Here is a 15,864-nt window from a genome sequence, read left to right as displayed (position 1 = left end):
GTGCTCAGCAGGGCTCAGACTCTTCTAGTCTCGAATTCTGCAATTAGGTGAGGACGGGTTCAGAGAGGACTCAGCGGGAAGCCGCAAAGATGATTAAAGGGATGGAAACTTGGAGTCACAGGCAAGAGTTAAGGGAACGCTCCTTTTTTTCATCTGGTGGATGATTTAATGATGATTCTCTAGCATGTGGAAGATGCTTACTTACAGAAAGGGATCTACGGCCAGAACCGAACCAAGTGTCAGATCTGTTGGAAGGGCTATTTAGGGATAAAGCGGTTTCTTCCTGGGAGGGCCGTTGATGATTGGAATAGGCCACGGAGAGCGGCGGTATCATCTGCTTTCTGCTGGGCCTAACACACACGTACAGAGGGACTTCTCCATGCCGCGGCAAACTGTAACTTATCATAACATCCTCTGCTTTTTCTTCGAGATAGTTTTCTTGTAATCCCATCTTTGTACTGGCCACCACTCCGGTTGCTTTCAGTTTTCCATTTTAACCTTTCGAGTCAATTACATCTGTCATATGGGAGCATTTTTGATGAACGGGATGGTCGAGTATTATCTCTCTAAAAACATGTTACTCTAAAGTAGAGCTTCTCAACCTTAACACCATTGACATCTGGAGCCGGATCATTCTTTTGTGTGAGGGCTTGTCCTGGGCACCGAGTGACGTTTAGCAGCCCCCTTGGTCTCCCGTCACTGGGTGCTGGTGGCAACACCATCCCCCGGTTACGAGGACCAAAAATGTCTCCAGATATTTCCAAACGTCCCCTAAGGGTGGGGGCAGCATTGCTCCCCGTTGAGAACCGTTGCTGTGGAGCCATGATAATAGCCTACTGAATATATGATTATTTCCAGTCTTGAAATTTCTCGGTCTGTCATAGTTTGTGAAATTTACCAGCACCCTATTTTTTATTTTTTATTTTTTTAAAATGTACATCCAAGTTAGTTAGCATATAGTGCAGTAATGAGTTCAGGAGCAGAATCCAGTGGTTCATCCCCAACGTGTAACACCCAGTGCTGATCCCAACAAGCTTTCTCCTCAGTGCCCCTCATCCATTTAGTCCATCCTCCCACCCACAACCCCTCCAGCAACCCTCAGTGTGTTCTCTATATTTAAACATCTCTCATGGGGGCGCTGGGGTGGCTCAGTCAGTTAAGCGTCCTACTTCGGCTCAGGTCAGGATCTCACAGTTTGTGGGTTCGAGCCCCACGTCGCGCTCTGTGCCGACAGCTCGGAGCCTGGAGCCCGCTTCGGATTCTGTGTCTGCCTCTCTCTCTGCCCCTCCCCCACTTGTGCTCTGTGTGTGTCTCTCTCTCTTTCAAAAATAAACATTAAAAAAATAAAAAAAGTCTCTTATGTCTTGTCCCCCTCCCTGTTTTTGTATTATTTTTGCTTCCCTTCCCTTACGTTCATCTGTTTGGTATCTTAAAATCCACATGATACTTTACCAGCACTCTTATCTGTACTTGGCATTGTCATGGTATTGTCTGCTAGAAAATGGAATGTCAAGTTGAATAGCCTTAGCAAGTACTCACAAAATGTACCTCAGTTTTCAGGAGCGGTGGCCACTGACACTAGTTCTGGTAGAATACATAACAAATCTTCTTTATTAAGAACAGTTTAAGTGATCTTTAAAACAACTAAAAATGGAGTTTATTACATTTTTATTTTTTTATTAAAATTTTTTTAATGTTTATTTGTTTTTGAGAGAGAGACAGAGCACGAGCAGGGGAGGGGCAGAGAGAGAGGGAGACACAGAATCGGAAGCAGGCTCCAGGCTCCCAGCTGTCAGCACAGAGCCCGACGCCGGGCTCGAACTCCCGAACCGTGAGATCATGACCCGAGCCTAAGTCAGATGCTCAACTGACTGAGCCGCCCAGATGCCTCTATTACATTTTTATTTTTAAAAGTAATACATACTCATAGAATATTGGGGAAATCAGAAGTAAAAGGGGAAAAAAAAGATACCCACTTTCTCAAGACCATGGAAAGCCATGGTTAATAATGTTTAGTGCATTTCCTTCTTGTCTTTTAGGTCTTTTACATGTGTAAACCTGGGGCTTTTTTTGTTTGGTTTTGCTTTGTTTTTTTTTTTTCCGACACGAGTCTTCATGGCTCCCTGGGGTCTGGGAGTCTACACTCTTGCTAGCACGGGATCATCCCCTGGGCGGGAAGTTGGTTTAAGCTTTCCCACGGGGACTATTTCTCGTGCACGCGCCATGTACTGGAACAGCTCTGGGAGCCGGCAGGGCGGGGATGGCAGTAGCCAGGCTGTGCCCCCTGTGAGCGCACAACGTGAAGTTTGTTGTAGGCATCTTGGTGACCGGTGAAGATTTCTTATCTGAGCCGGGAGTAGATGGCTCCCCCCGGCAGAACGATGCAAAAAGCTTTCTTGCTGGTTTCTTCTGTTACTGGCCAGAGCACCCCCGCCCCCAAAGTCTGAACATTGAGATAAGTCCCGATAACAGAATTCCAGAGTGGCCTGACAGACCCTTCCGGAGAGAGCGGCAGTCGCCACTCTTTTTTCAACGTTTTTTTTTTTTTTTTTTTTTTTTTTTTTTTTTATTTATTTTTGGGACAGAGAGAGACAGAGCATGAACAGGGGAGGGGCAGAGAGAGAGGGAGACAGAATCGGAAGCAGGCTCCAGGCTCCGAGCCATCAGCCCAGAGCCTGACGCGGGGCTCGAACTCACGGACCGCGAGATCGTGACCTGGCTGAAGTCGGACGCTTAACCGACTGCGCCACCCAGGCGCCCCGGCAGTCGCCACTCTTAGAGTGACAGGGAGCATAGCTCACGTCTCCGGCTCGGACGCCGGCCGACGCCTTTGATTCTCGTTCGTGGGCTTTCCTTCGCAGCACCTCCTACGTGGGATGGGCTGGGTTCTACATGGCGGTTCTACATGGGATGGGCTGGATTCTACATGGTTCTACGTGGGACCCGCGTCCGCCAGACACTCAGGAGACCTACTCACTCATTCATTCGCTTAGTGATGCGTGCGTTTGGCGGATATCTGTTTCGTGCCTGCTGGATACCAGGCATCGTCCAGGCACTGGGAATGTACTGGTGAGCCAGAAATCACTGAACTAGCTGCTATTAGAATCAGGGCTTCTAACCCGATCGGGAGATTCAGAGGAAATCTACAGGGTGGGTATTCATTTCAACAAGTGGACTGGACAGCTCACGAAGTCGTATTGGGTCTTACAAGGGGTTCAGCGAATCACGTGTTCAGTTCTCGACTGAGGTTTGTGGCTTGATCCAGTGCTGAGAAGGATCCATCCTCGACCCAGTCAACCTGACTGTTGGAGTAGGTGGCGTTCTTGTCATGTGGGCCTTTCAGAGACTTGGTCGGTCTGTGAAAGTGAGCCCGAGTCCGTGCTGACCGTTGTATCCTCACCTCAGTGCCTCCGGCCGGAACCATCTTGGTGGAGGAGAGAAAGGTGCAGTGTGCGTGATGTGACATCATGTGCCGGCATTTGCCCAGGGGGCCCTCTGTTCCTCTTTTGAACAGAGACCCCTTTTCAAACTCAGCCTGACCCCGAATGCTGCCAGTTTTCCATTAGAGTACTATTGCAATAAATGGCCTGAGAGCAGGCAGTTAGAATTTTATTTTTCAAAGAACAATATAGGTGAATAGTAGTCTTTGAGAAGGCAAGAAATGTATTATCGAAACCAGGATCCATTTTAAGGCAGGCCTCACACTACATTTTTCCTAACCTTTTCCCATGAACCAAAAGAAAGATTAAAATTCCAACAGAAGGAAAATCGCCTTGGAGAAATATCTTGAGACCGATGGATTTATTTCATGTGTGACTTAAAATAGCCTGGGCTTCTAGTGCTGCAGAAAGCTGTGTTTCTAACGAGTTCCTGTTACCCTGCTTCTCTTCAGCTGGCTTTCGCGTGGCCTTGCCTACAGATAGAAAGAGGCTAATTGTTACCATCACAGTTTTACCATCTTTCTTTGAGGAATCCCCAACACGGTCCGTTTTTAAGAGAGGAGATCCGAGAGGTGGGGGGAAGGTGGCTTTTCTGGGGTTATTTCTTTGGTCCCAAGGGTCATATTTGGGATTGAGCTGCATTTCTGGGCTGGGAGCCTAGGACGGTCCTATGGTTTTTGTTCCTCTCAGGATTCGTAATGCCACTTGGGCCAGTTAAAAGTTAGTTTGTAAGAAAACACCCCCAACTTATTAGGGTCGTCGGGCAGCTCAGCAAGGCTTCTTGTCACGTCCAACCTGGGCCCATGATGAGGTGAGGGACTGTTAGGAAAGCAAGGGTGGAGGGCCCTGGAGGCCGGGAGGAGGCAGCACGTTCTCCCCAAGAAGCCACCCTGCTCAAGCCCGCGTGTCGAGACTTTGGCAGTGAACGATCAGGTCACAGCGTGGGGACCCTCGTAGGGCGCTCGCTTCAGAGAGATGCCGATTTTACAGATGTTTGGCTGCAGCCCCTCCTTAGGAATGTGGCGTTCGCCCTCTGAACCCCTTCCCTGTGGGGGTCTAGGATGTGGATGGGGGGCAGACGTGTGTCGGTGCGGGTGCGGGGCCGACGGAGTTGCTAAGCACGGGCCCTCGTGTGGCTTATCGTTCCCGCTCGCCCGTTGCAGAGAACGCCAGACAGAGGCAGGAGGGCATCGTGAGCAACTCCATCATGTACTTCACGGAGGAGCCGCCCGAGCTGCCGGCCAACAGCCCGCACCCGCTGAAGCTGCGGCGCGTCCTAAACCTCAGCCCGTTCACGGTCACGGACCATACCCCCATGGAGACGGTGGTGGACATCTTCCGGAAACTGGGGCTCCGGCAGTGCCTGGTGACGCGCAGCGGGTGAGTGGCCGGACAGGCGCGGACGGGCTGTGTGCTGGGGCCGCACTCTGAGAACAAGAGGAATGAGACACGGCCACGGCCGTGCAGGGCCTCGAGGTTGCCCCGGGGCGGACGGGTACTTGGGACAGGGCGTCGGGAAGCTGCGGCAAGGGAGCGCGCCGAGCAGGACCTGACCGTGACCGGGAGCTTTGGGAGCTTGGCGCGGGGCCCGGGAAGGTGCGAGAGGCTTTGGTGGGGGGGGGGGGGCGGGGGGGGCCGTCTGGCCTGAGGCTGAAGGTCGGTCAGAAGGGGGAGGAGCGCATTCCTCGCAGCCCAGGCCCCCGTGCAGGGAGCTACGAAGCACGGGCTGATGAGAAAAACAGGGTTGTGTGTGCAACACGCCACGGTGGCGCGTGCGCACGCACACACGATGGGAACCTGATACAAAAAAAGTAGCACGGCTTTTGCACGTTAGATGGTCAGGAAAACACAAATACTACAACAACGGTAGCACTTTACCTTGAAGACGACTTGAAGTCGTTTTGTAGACGTAGGTGTTGTGAGGGCTGCAGCTTGTGAGCGCTGTACAGTCGGACCTCGCAGGACACCGGGCTGGGGGCGCCAAATTCCCGCGCGGTCAGAGATCACGTAGAACTTTTGAATCCCCAGAGCCGTAGCTACCGAGAGCCTGCCGTTGACCCGAAGCCACACCGATAATGTAAACAGTCGATTAACACGTATTTTGTCTGTTCTATGTATTATATACCGTGTTCTTACGGTAAGTAAGCCAGAGAAAGCGTCAGTAAGAAAATCCTAGGGAAGAGACCCAACGTTTATAGTACCGCACTGTACTTCTTGAAACAAATCCGCATATAAGTGGACCTCAGCAGCCCAAACCCGTGTTGTCCAAGGGTGGGCTGTATTCCTGTGCCCCTGGCTTCAGCTGGGTGCAGTTTTCTGCACGCACCTGGAACGTCTCCCGGATGAAATCACCCACATGCAAATGTGGAGTTCACATCGTGCTCAAATTGCTCAAATTGTTCCCTAATACAGCAGTCTGCTCAAAACAACCTCGCGTTTTCACAACAACGGTTACTGTAGAGCTGAGAGATTTGGCGGCCCCGTGGCATCGTCTCTGCCGCGGCGGCGGTGTACCTCTTGCTTTGTGTAACCGCAGACCGGGAAACTGGCATTTCGAAGATCAAAGGTTCATGATGGCGGGAGAGGTGCGGCGCCTCGAGGGCCATTCTTTGGGCTCCGCGGTGCTCCCCGAATCCCACGGCTTCAGCAGCTTCGGTGGGGGACGAGATTGGCTGAGTGAGGGTGGCCTGGAGCATAGGGTCGGCTGCCCGGCTTATTCCTCTGTAGACTGAGAAGAGCCGGGGCATGGGTCCTGGAGACTCCGGCCCCTAAGTGCACTCAGGGCCTTAACTCCCTAACGTAGTTTACGTTGCAGAGCCCATGCTCCAGTTTGACCCGACGGTTCTAGACCAGGGCGATTTTGCTCCCCCCTAAGATTTTGGGTGTCACAACTGGACAGGGGATGCTCCTGGCATTTAGTGGGTAGAGGCATGGGACGGCCCCCGTTGCAACAAAGAGTCACTGGCCCAAAATGTCACCAGCCGTGGACTTGAGTGACCGGGGACTGGATGCCTGGGAATAGCCACGTGAGTGCTCCTGGTTCCCTCGTTTCCTTCGTGCTGTCCCGGCCACAGCAGCGTCGGGCTGTACGAGGGGCCGTATGTGCGCACTGACCCCGAGAATTCCCAGCCCACGCGACGAGCGTCCTCAGCTCTGGCTGCAGCCAGGGCGGGTGTCTTGCACACAGGAGGGACGATCAGTAAGGAATAAATACGCGTTTGGGGCTAGAGATCACTTCCGCTGGTGTATTTGAAAGGAACTCGGTGGATCGCAGAATCCCCCTGGGGATTCAAGCTCCAGGTTAAACCGGGAGTGTTGGGTCCACTGCAGTGACTGATCCCTTAGGTCTGGGAGGGGCCTGCGAATATATATTTCCAGCAAGCTCCCCGGTGCTGCTGCCGGTCAGGACTCCACTTTGCAAAACGCTGAAGCCCATCTACATACTTGAATTTCTAGTGCTCGGCATAAATACCACTGTGATCGCCCGCCGAGTCTCAAGTGCATAGCAGTTTCTCTTTTCCTTTAAAATAATAATCCAATGTCAGTTATCGTGGAATTTCCAGTTCTGGCAGGAAATTCTGCCCTTAACGCCCGCTCACACCTCACGCAGCCCCATGAGGTTTTCCTGTGAAGATCTGGGTGCCGAAATTGGCTCCGAATGTTCTGCGAGAAAACAAAATCGCACTCTCTCTCGCTCTACATATTTTAAACAAACACAGATGCTGATACGTTACTGCTGGCAAGGGATCCTTGTTTGCGGGCCTTTCATCTCCTCGGGCTTTCAGCCAGGACAGGCATGTCTTGAGCCAGCTCGCGTTTTTGATGTATTCCGTCACCATGTGCCTTCCCTGCTCGCGGGGAGAGCCCCAGCTCGCCCTGTCGACCTGCATCGTCTGCAGGATTTCTCGGGGCCTGGGGGTCCAAGGTAGTCTCGAAGCCAGACCAGGAACCACCGAAGTCTTTGTCCCCAGAATGCCCGAGTCTGGGAACTTCCGGTGGCGGAGACTGCATTTGGGTGGGGTCTTCCCCCCAGAGGATATCGAAAGGGCAGGCGGGCAGGGGACGTTGTGTCCGCCTTCCCTGAGTCTGCTAGGCGGGCCCCCGGGACTTGGGACGGATGGCCTTCTCAGAAGAGCCCGGCTACCCTCATCTCATACGTTCACGGTCACAGATTGGCCACTCCCCAAAGGGGCTGGAAGTTTGAACACTTGACTTTAGCCGAATAGGACATTTCACGCCACTAATGATCTCCGCCGGGTTTGATGTTGCCTCCTTCTTGTAGATGCTGAGCTTTCTTCTTTCGCAGCGATTACTGTTGCAGGCCAAGGCACAATTTAGGCCTGAGGCCGAGGCAGCTCCTGAAGTCGCATGTCCCCGGGAGTGTTGTGAGCAGCTTGACTTGGAGGTGCTGTAGTTACAGAGCTTTAAGGGGAGGCTGCCTGGCCCGCTCCCTGGTGAAGGTGGGGCAACAGAACCAGGCCTCGGGGATAAGGGAGGGGCCCGTGGAATAGAATCCCTATCGCTCTGCAAACACGAGCAGGTCAAACTTTTTCAAAGCAACACTGCCTTAATCACCATCTCACTGAGCATCTGGTTGAGACCCGGAGAAAGCTCAAGAGGTGTCTGAAAACTAATAAAGCCAGGGAGTTTGTCATCTACTAGGGAATGTGGACACACTCCAGTTCAGGTGGTACTACCCAGGGGTTCTAGAGGGGAATGTCCTGAGCCAGGCTTTCAAGTCGAAAACGTCCGAGGACGGGGGCGTCCGGGGGGCTCAGTCGGTTGAGCGACCGACTTCGGCTCAGGTCACGATCTCGCGGTTCGTGGCGTCGAGCCCCGCGTCAGGCTCTGTGCTGACAGCTCGGAGCCTGGAGCCGGCTTTGGATTCTGTGTCTCCCTCTCTGTCTGCTCCTCCCCGACTTGTGCTCTCTCTCTGTCTCTCAAAAATGAATAAATGTTAAGAAAAGAAAAGAAAGAAAACGTCCGAGGACAAAAGAGCGGTGTCGGTTGAGAGACGGTCTGCTTGCGATCGCCAGCAGCAGAGCCCTCCCTGCCTCACACCCCTCCCGTTTGTCTTCCCACCACACCTCTGCTAGTGGCGATTGTAGGCATAAGCTGCTCGCCTGTTTCCTGTCCCTTTTTGATTTTAAATGCAGTGGAAGAACGGCTGGGGACTGAATTGTATCCCCCCAGATTCCTATGTTGAAGCCCTAACCTGCAGCATGACCGTGTTTGGAGATGGAGTCCTTAAGAGGTCAGGGTGAGTGAGGGCGCGAGGCCGGGGCCCTAATCTGATAAGACTGGCGTCCTTAGAAGAAGAGGAAGAGGCAGCAGGGCTGTGAGGACACGGCAGGAAGGTGGCTGTCTGCAAGCCAAGGAGAGAGGCCTCCGGAGACCCCAAACCGGCCACCACCTTGACCCGGCCTTCTAGTCTTGGGAACCGTGAGAACAGTCATTTCTGTTGTTGAGCCACCTCATCTGTGGGGTGCTGTTACGGCGGCCCGAGCTAAGTCCTCCGGGCGGCTTTAGTAGGACAGCATCTTGCTTTACTGCGTTCTGATAAATTTTAGAAATGTATTTCAGGTCATCTCTGAACTCAGCTGAAGCCAAGCGACTCTAAACAGCTGGGACAGAAAACAGTTCCCGGCTTTATCCTTCTTCACCAGCACCCCTCTCCCTTCAGGCAACCACGTTTCTCCCACAAGGGTGTTTTCTTTAATTAATGGACTATTTTTTTGGTTACATTTATTTATTTTTGAGAGACAGAGTGAGACAGAGCGTGAGCGGGGGAGGGACAGAGAGAGAGGGAGACACGGAATGTGAAGCAGGCTCTAGGCTCCGAGCTGTCAGCACAGAGCCCGACGCAGTGCTTGAACTCACGAACGGTGACATCATGACCTGAGCTGAAATCGAGAGTAGTATGCTTAACTGACTGAGTTAGATGCCCCCAGAAAACTATTTTTGTTTGTTTATTAAAAAAATTTTTTAATGTTTATTTAGTTTGGAGACAGAGAGAGACAGACTGTGAGCCGGGGAGGGGCACAGAGAGAAAGAGAGGGAGACACAGAATCTGAAGTAGGATCCAGGCTCTGAGCTGTCAGTACAGAGCCCGGCACGGGGCTCGAACCCACGAACCACGAAATCATGACCTGAGCCGAAGTTGGACGCTCAACCGACTGAGCCACCCAGGCGCCCCTAATTAACAGACTATTTTTTATTAGAGCAGTTTTGGGTTTACAGAAAAACTGAGCATAAAGTACACAGTTCTCATATATCCTCTCATCCCTTCAATTTCCCTTGTTAATGTCTTGCACTTGTTACGTTTGTTGCCTCCCGTGACCTGATATTGACATGTTAACTAAGGTCTGTAGTTTAGGGCTCACCCTTGCTGTTGTACATTCTGTGCGTTCTGATCAATGGAGAATGACATGTATCTTTATAGTGTCCTACAGGGTAGTTTCACTGCCCTGAAAATCCTCTGTGCTCCTCTTCATCCCTCCTTCCTTCCCTCTAAGCCCTGGCAACTGCTGATCTCTTTACTGTCTCCATAGTTTTGACTTTTCCAGAATGTCATCGAGTTGGAATCGCACAGTATGTAGCCTTTTCAGACTGGCTTCTTTCATTTAGTGATGTGCATTTAAATTTCTTCTATGGCTTTTCATGGCTTGACAGATCATTTTTTTTCAGCGCTGAATAATACCCCACTGTCTGGATGGACCACGGTTTATGTATCCATCACCTTGAGGAGGCCATCTTGGGTGCTTCCGAGATTTGGCAGTTGCGAAGCAAGCATACATCTTCTTCTTTTTTTTTAAGCATTTCTTAAAGTTTATTTATCTATTTTTGAGAGAGAGAGAGCGAGCACAAGCGGGGGAGGGGCAGAGAGAAAGAGGGAGACCCATAATCCGCAGCAGGCTCCAGACTCTGAGCTGTCAGCACAGATCCTGACGTGGGGCTGGAACTCACAAACGGTGAGATCATGACCGGAGCTGAAGTTGGGTGCTTAACCGACTGAGCCACCCAGGTGCCCCACAAGCATACATCTTCTAAGAGTTAAGGAAATTCTTTTATATAACCACTAAACCATAATTATACAAGATGAACAATAACTCAGTGTATCATTCAATATCCAATTCATATCAGATTTCAATCCAGAATTCCTTCAAGCTTCACACATTGCATTTGGTTGTTTTTCCTCTTTAGTCTTTAGTCTAGAACAGTCTCTTGTCTCTTTTTGTTTGTTATTTATAACATAGATTTTTTTTTTTTTGAAGAATCCAAATCAGTAGTCTCACATTCTGAATCTGTTTGATTGCTTCCTCATGGTTTGATTTGGTATAAGTAGTTTCTGGCGATATGCCACCGTAGATGACGTCATAATGTCAGCTTTTCCAACCTTGTTGGTGATAAGCTCTATCTCCTGAGGTGGTGGCGGCTGGAGCCCTCCATTATAAAGAGACATTTTTCTCTGTGTACGTCATCTGTGGATGGATACTTTCGGGAATTTTTTGTTTTCCAGTGACCATTTGCTGAGTGGTTTTGGAGTCCATTGATAATGGGCGTCGATTGGGGCATCTCTCCTCTACCTACGTGCCGTTGGCCAGAGCCCACTCAGTTGTCCCCCACCCAACTGAAGGGAAGCTGGGAAGTGTCTCTGTGTGTCCAAGTGGCAAAGTCACTGGGGTTTAGGACATGCGTGGGTCAATATTGTAAGGCTGACCTCTTTTCTGTATTTTGTTTCTTCTCCAGGAGACTTCTTGGCATCATCACGAAAAAGGATGTTTTGAGACATATGGCCCAGATGGCAAACCAGGACCCTGAATCCATCATGTTTAATTAGAAACAAGGTGGCATTTATTTTGAGAGAAACACAACTGTGTCATTTTAAAAGAAATAAACAAATGATATGTTATTATCCTAATGAACGATTATACGCTAGGGGCAGTGGAAACAAAAGCTTTGTTTGAACGAAAGGAGGATAAAACCTGGTGTGTGTGTGTGTGTGTGTTTTTTAAAGACATCCACGAGTAGGCATTTTATAGCTTTAACCCCTTATGAGTTTCCAGCTGTGTTTCTTAATGAGTTTATTAACTGCCGTGGGAGCATGTGGGTGGGTGTAAACGATGTGGTTTGTACAAGGACACAGAACACAAATGCTGAGTCAAGAAACGCTTGCCCCTTCTGTTTAAGGCTGTTTGGGAAGCTTTGAGTCTAAGAGGCCAAGGGGTATTGGCCTGTCAGCATCTTTATTTATTGGTTCCCGAAGTGTTGCTGCTATTTTACTGAATTGGATTAAAGATGTTTGCACTTACTTTGTCGGAAAAGAAAAAGAAATTAAATGTGAACCGAGTGAAAGCTGCACGAATGCCAGTGGGCTCACTCGTCACCATCCCGTTGTCTTGCTCCTGCTCTCATCCGTCTGTGCACCAACATCCGGGGGCTTCTGCTCCGCTGACTGTGAGAAACCCTTTCTCGGTGCAACACCAGCATCTCGGGACCACACCGTGAACTCACTGTTCGAGCGTTTAGTGCTACGCGTGTTTCCTCCCGCACGAAGGGACCCGCCGCGATTTTGAGGGTATACGCACCTGCTCATGGTTTCGGGTCCCTGTTGTATGTACCTCACTCGTTGATCGCCGTGGCCTGTGCATTCTTAAATATTGATCAGTCCGGCATTTTCCACGGGCCATATCCTGTATGCTGCCAGCTTGCCGTAAGCGTGCTTCAATTTCCAGATAGCGTACGTGAGAGTCAAAGCCGGCCACCCAGTGTTACTACTTATTTTTCCTCTCAGCTCTTATTAAATACGGCTGCAGGGAGGGTGAGGCATACGAAGTCTCAGTGGGAACTCCTCCAAATGGATTGCGAGAGAAATGCTAAATTGATTCTAAATCTGTTCCATTATCTTCTCTGTAGGATGCATAACGTCCGGCTCTAATGTCTGAGCGCGCGCTTTCATGCTCGCAGTCAGAGCACAGAAGGGCAGAGTTAAATTGGAGACCGCCACTCGGAGCACTGGGCACCTTCGTGTTGAACTTAACGGTGTATTTGTCCCTTTAGTCGGGACTCGGCTCTTTCTGTGAGAAGGAACCGAGCTGCGGTTCCGGTCCGCTGTGGCACCGGTGTGAGTACGTCCGCCCCCGGGAGCGTGTCACGTGTGTCCCCGCTCCCCCCTTCTCACCGAGTGGCCCGCGCCCTTTGCGATCTCGGTCTCGGATACTGACGTGCCAGGTGTGTGTCTGGCGGCCAGAGAGAAATCCCGCGAACAGTGACGAGCTGAACGAGAAACCGGGGGTCGGGCACTCTCGCGTGTCTCCTCATTACCACCCAGCAGCCGTACGCTTTGCTATTGTTGTCTGCTGTCCTTCGTCCTCTGGCTTGTAGCCTCAGTCACAGGCCGGGCTCTCTGTTACCCGGCTGCCAGCCGGGCCGTCGGCTTCCTAGGCACGAAGCGGGAGGAGGAGACACGTAGCAAGGTGCGATGCCTGTGCCCAGGAAGCAGAACTTGCCCACGGGTGCCCAGCCGATGTCCATTGGCCGGACTTTGGTCCCATGGTTCCCCCTGGCTGCACGTGAGCGTGGGAAGGGGAAGTTTTAGTGAGGCCTGGTACTCTCTGAATGAACTTTGGATTCTTCTAACAAGGAAGAGGGACTGGTCCTTGGGAGGGAAGACTGTCCCTGGATTGGATGCCATCATCATGTCTCTGTTGGTGTCCTCCCTGTCCTCCTTACTCTCTTTCTTGCCACACCCTCCAGACATTCTCCCACTCACCGAGCGGTTCCCCACCCCTTCTCTCAGATCTGACCTAGAACTCCCAATCGGAAGCCATCGTTTCTCAACCCTCGTAAAAATGCTCGTCTTGTATAAAAACCTAGCGACTAGCGGGTTTCTGTGGAACTTCTGGTTGATACAAGAAAACGTACTGCTGTGTCCTCTGGGTTCAAAAAAGTGAAGTCAGAGCGTGCTGACAAACACTGGAAAATTTGTTTCTGTGATCGGTTGGCCCCCTCCAGAATGATATCAAATAGCCACTTCAGTGTGGAAACACTGGTCGGTACTAGAGAATTTGATCTTGGTGTCCCGTTCACGGCACGTTAAGTGTCGAGTCACAGATCCCAATTTTAGTGTTGTTACTGGGGTTTCCATGGAGCGTGTGCAAGTGAAGCTGGGTTCTCCTGGACTTGAAATCCTACGAGGTCTTAAAGATTGCTTCATGTAGTTCCCGCTCACTCCTGCGTGGCCTCCCGAAAGAGTGTTAGTCACAGCCTGGGTTTGTATAATCCAGAAAGCCCCTTCAGCTAAAACAAGGAGCTTCAAAAGGGAACACGAAACCGTGAACGGATAGCCAAAGGGCAGTGAAACCACAGAACTTCCTCCTCCAGATGAGGCCATAGAGGAATGAAGGGATAGTTTACTCCAGGCCAAGGTCACCAAGCCGGGGGTGGGGGGTGGGGGGGGGGTTGTGCTCTGTCCTCCTCCCAGGCCTTAGTGTAGAAGAGGTCTGCAAATTCACGGCAGACAGTTGGGAGTGTTACTTTGACACAAATAGCCTTGTTTTCCTTCATGAGTCGAACCTCTAATTTGTTGTGGGGTTCAGGCTCTTGGCAACAGAAGGCCATGGTCAGACAGGCAGGTGAAGGTCAAGGGTGGGAGAGTTTGCAACGGGGCTGCCAGAGCTGGTTGCCTTCCTCCCGTGGAGCCCGAAGTCCCCCGTGCCGTCCACTCGCCTGCTGGCCCCGGGCTCTCGCACAAACTCCAGGGGGAGCAGGCTTCCGAGCTGTTTGTCAGTCTTTCTTGTAAAAGTACGCGGGTCGGGATTCTGAAGGGATTTGCTGTAGCCAAATGTAGAACCTTGTCTATCTGGCGATCTGATGAGCGGGAAGAGTACAGCTGGGATGTGAAGTAAAATAAACATTTCTCAGAACGGTGTGTTTGTTTCTTTTTCCAGAACCAAACCCTTTAGACTTCTGTAGAACTTTCTGGATCCTTTCTGAAGCAGTGTTTTATGTAAAGAAACATAAATGCGGGACAGAAACGGAGTTCTCTAACGGAGCACTTCAACCTATTTCTTGCTCCCCCTCTCTACTAGTAAGGAAACGTGTTGTAGAAGGACAGACATCATAAAGAACATCCCGAGAGGGACACATGAATTTCTTGCGTGTTTCGGTGCACCCCCCCCCCCCCCGGGAATGCAGGTGCGTGGGTGGCATTTATGGAAAGGTAAATGTGTTAGAAGCAAATCAATACTCGGTGTTCGCTGTTCCTCAGAACCAGGCCAGCTTAACTTTCTGTTTGGTACTCCCCAAAGACCTTACAAAGGAGAAGACCTCTCAGTAAGATCTCGATTTGGCCCCGGTAAGCCACAGAAACTGGGGAATTCGTTTCACTGAGGGGAGGACTGGTTACTTTGGATCATCGACAAGTGCAGATCTGCTCAGGACTCCTTATCAGACGCCGAGCTGGAAAAGATGAGAAACACAAGCCTCTGAAATGATTTACACGACGGGGGAGCATGTATATGTGACTTGGGGACATTAACCAGACTCCATTTTCGCTGACGCAGTAATAACTATTTATTTGCCGTCCTAGGTGTGCCGGGAATGAGCCTACGTGCGACTTTTATGAGATCTGTTCGCATTTGGTGTTGGAACGACCACAGAGCAATGTGGTGGTTTTTTTTTTTTTAATTGTAACCCTCTGTGTAAACGTTGGCACCTTACTAAAAATTAAGTGTTTGAACTTTCCTTTTAAAAATAAAACGAGCACAGTCTTCAAGCAGCAAGTTGTAGATGGGAGAGATACTGATTTTGCAGCGTGTTTGTGCCCAGATGGAACAGTTTGGTCAGCTCTAAAATCCCTTGCTCTTAGCCTGGTGGGTGACAGCTAGGTAACAGTTCAGACTTGGCGCTGTGTATTTCCAAGGATGGGGTAGGACCGCTGTCCCCAGGCCATCTGTGTTTCTGCCCTGTGCACAGACGCTAGGGAGGACAGGTTGGGCAGCGGTCTAGTAATTCTTTTCAAGCTCTTTATCTATCACTTTGGGAATCACAAGGGTTTGAGTTATGTCCTTCCCCAACAGTTTTCTTTTAGTTTTCCGCTTCGCAAAAATTTGAAGGGAAAAACACAGAGAATGCCCACATCCCTTTGACGACCTCAAAGAGGCAGTGGGGGGAGTCCCTTCTAATTAGGGGAGGGAGCCAGCCTGGGGACCACTTAGGGAGCATTGTCCTCAGCAGAGGGGCCAGCGAGTGCAAATGGCCTGAGGTATAAACAGGCCTAACTTCCTGGGGTCCCACCAGGGGCGGGGGCTGCAGGATGGGTGGCGCTCGAGGGAGGGAGCGTCGGGTATTTGAAGTTGGTTTTGCTTTTCCCTTGGGAGGAAGCTAACACAAACAGATGCTTCAGAGTCCCTAGGGCCAGGTA

The 15,864-nt window shown here is 50.9% G+C and overlaps 1 protein-coding gene across 4 annotated transcripts in view; it reads left to right on the top strand.

The window, feature by feature from the left end:
• The window catches only part of CLCN4 (chloride voltage-gated channel 4), a 63,108-nt gene extending 48,743 nt beyond the window's left edge, over nucleotides 1–14,365 (top strand). For 3 of the 4 annotated variants that reach the window (XM_019417855.2, XM_019417853.2, XM_053891848.1), the window contains 2 exons: nucleotides 4,604–4,820; nucleotides 11,190–14,365. In XM_019417855.2, the coding sequence (XP_019273400.1) occupies nucleotides 4,604–4,820; nucleotides 11,190–11,280 (308 nt within the window). In that variant the 3' untranslated portion in view covers nucleotides 11,281–14,365. The remainder of the gene's footprint in view (nucleotides 1–4,603; nucleotides 4,821–11,189) is intronic. The other variant, XR_008418330.1, reaches the window with a different exon arrangement.
• Nucleotides 14,366–15,864: the final 1,499 nt, after the last annotated feature.

Source organism: Panthera pardus, unplaced genomic scaffold (genome assembly GCF_024362965.1).
Source record: "Panthera pardus isolate Hobbes unplaced genomic scaffold, ASM2436296v1 HiC_scaffold_27, whole genome shotgun sequence".
Classification (NCBI taxonomy): Eukaryota; Metazoa; Chordata; class Mammalia; order Carnivora; family Felidae; genus Panthera; species Panthera pardus.
The sequence above is the reverse complement of the archived record's forward strand: the minus strand, read 5'-3'. Positions and strand labels throughout refer to the sequence as shown.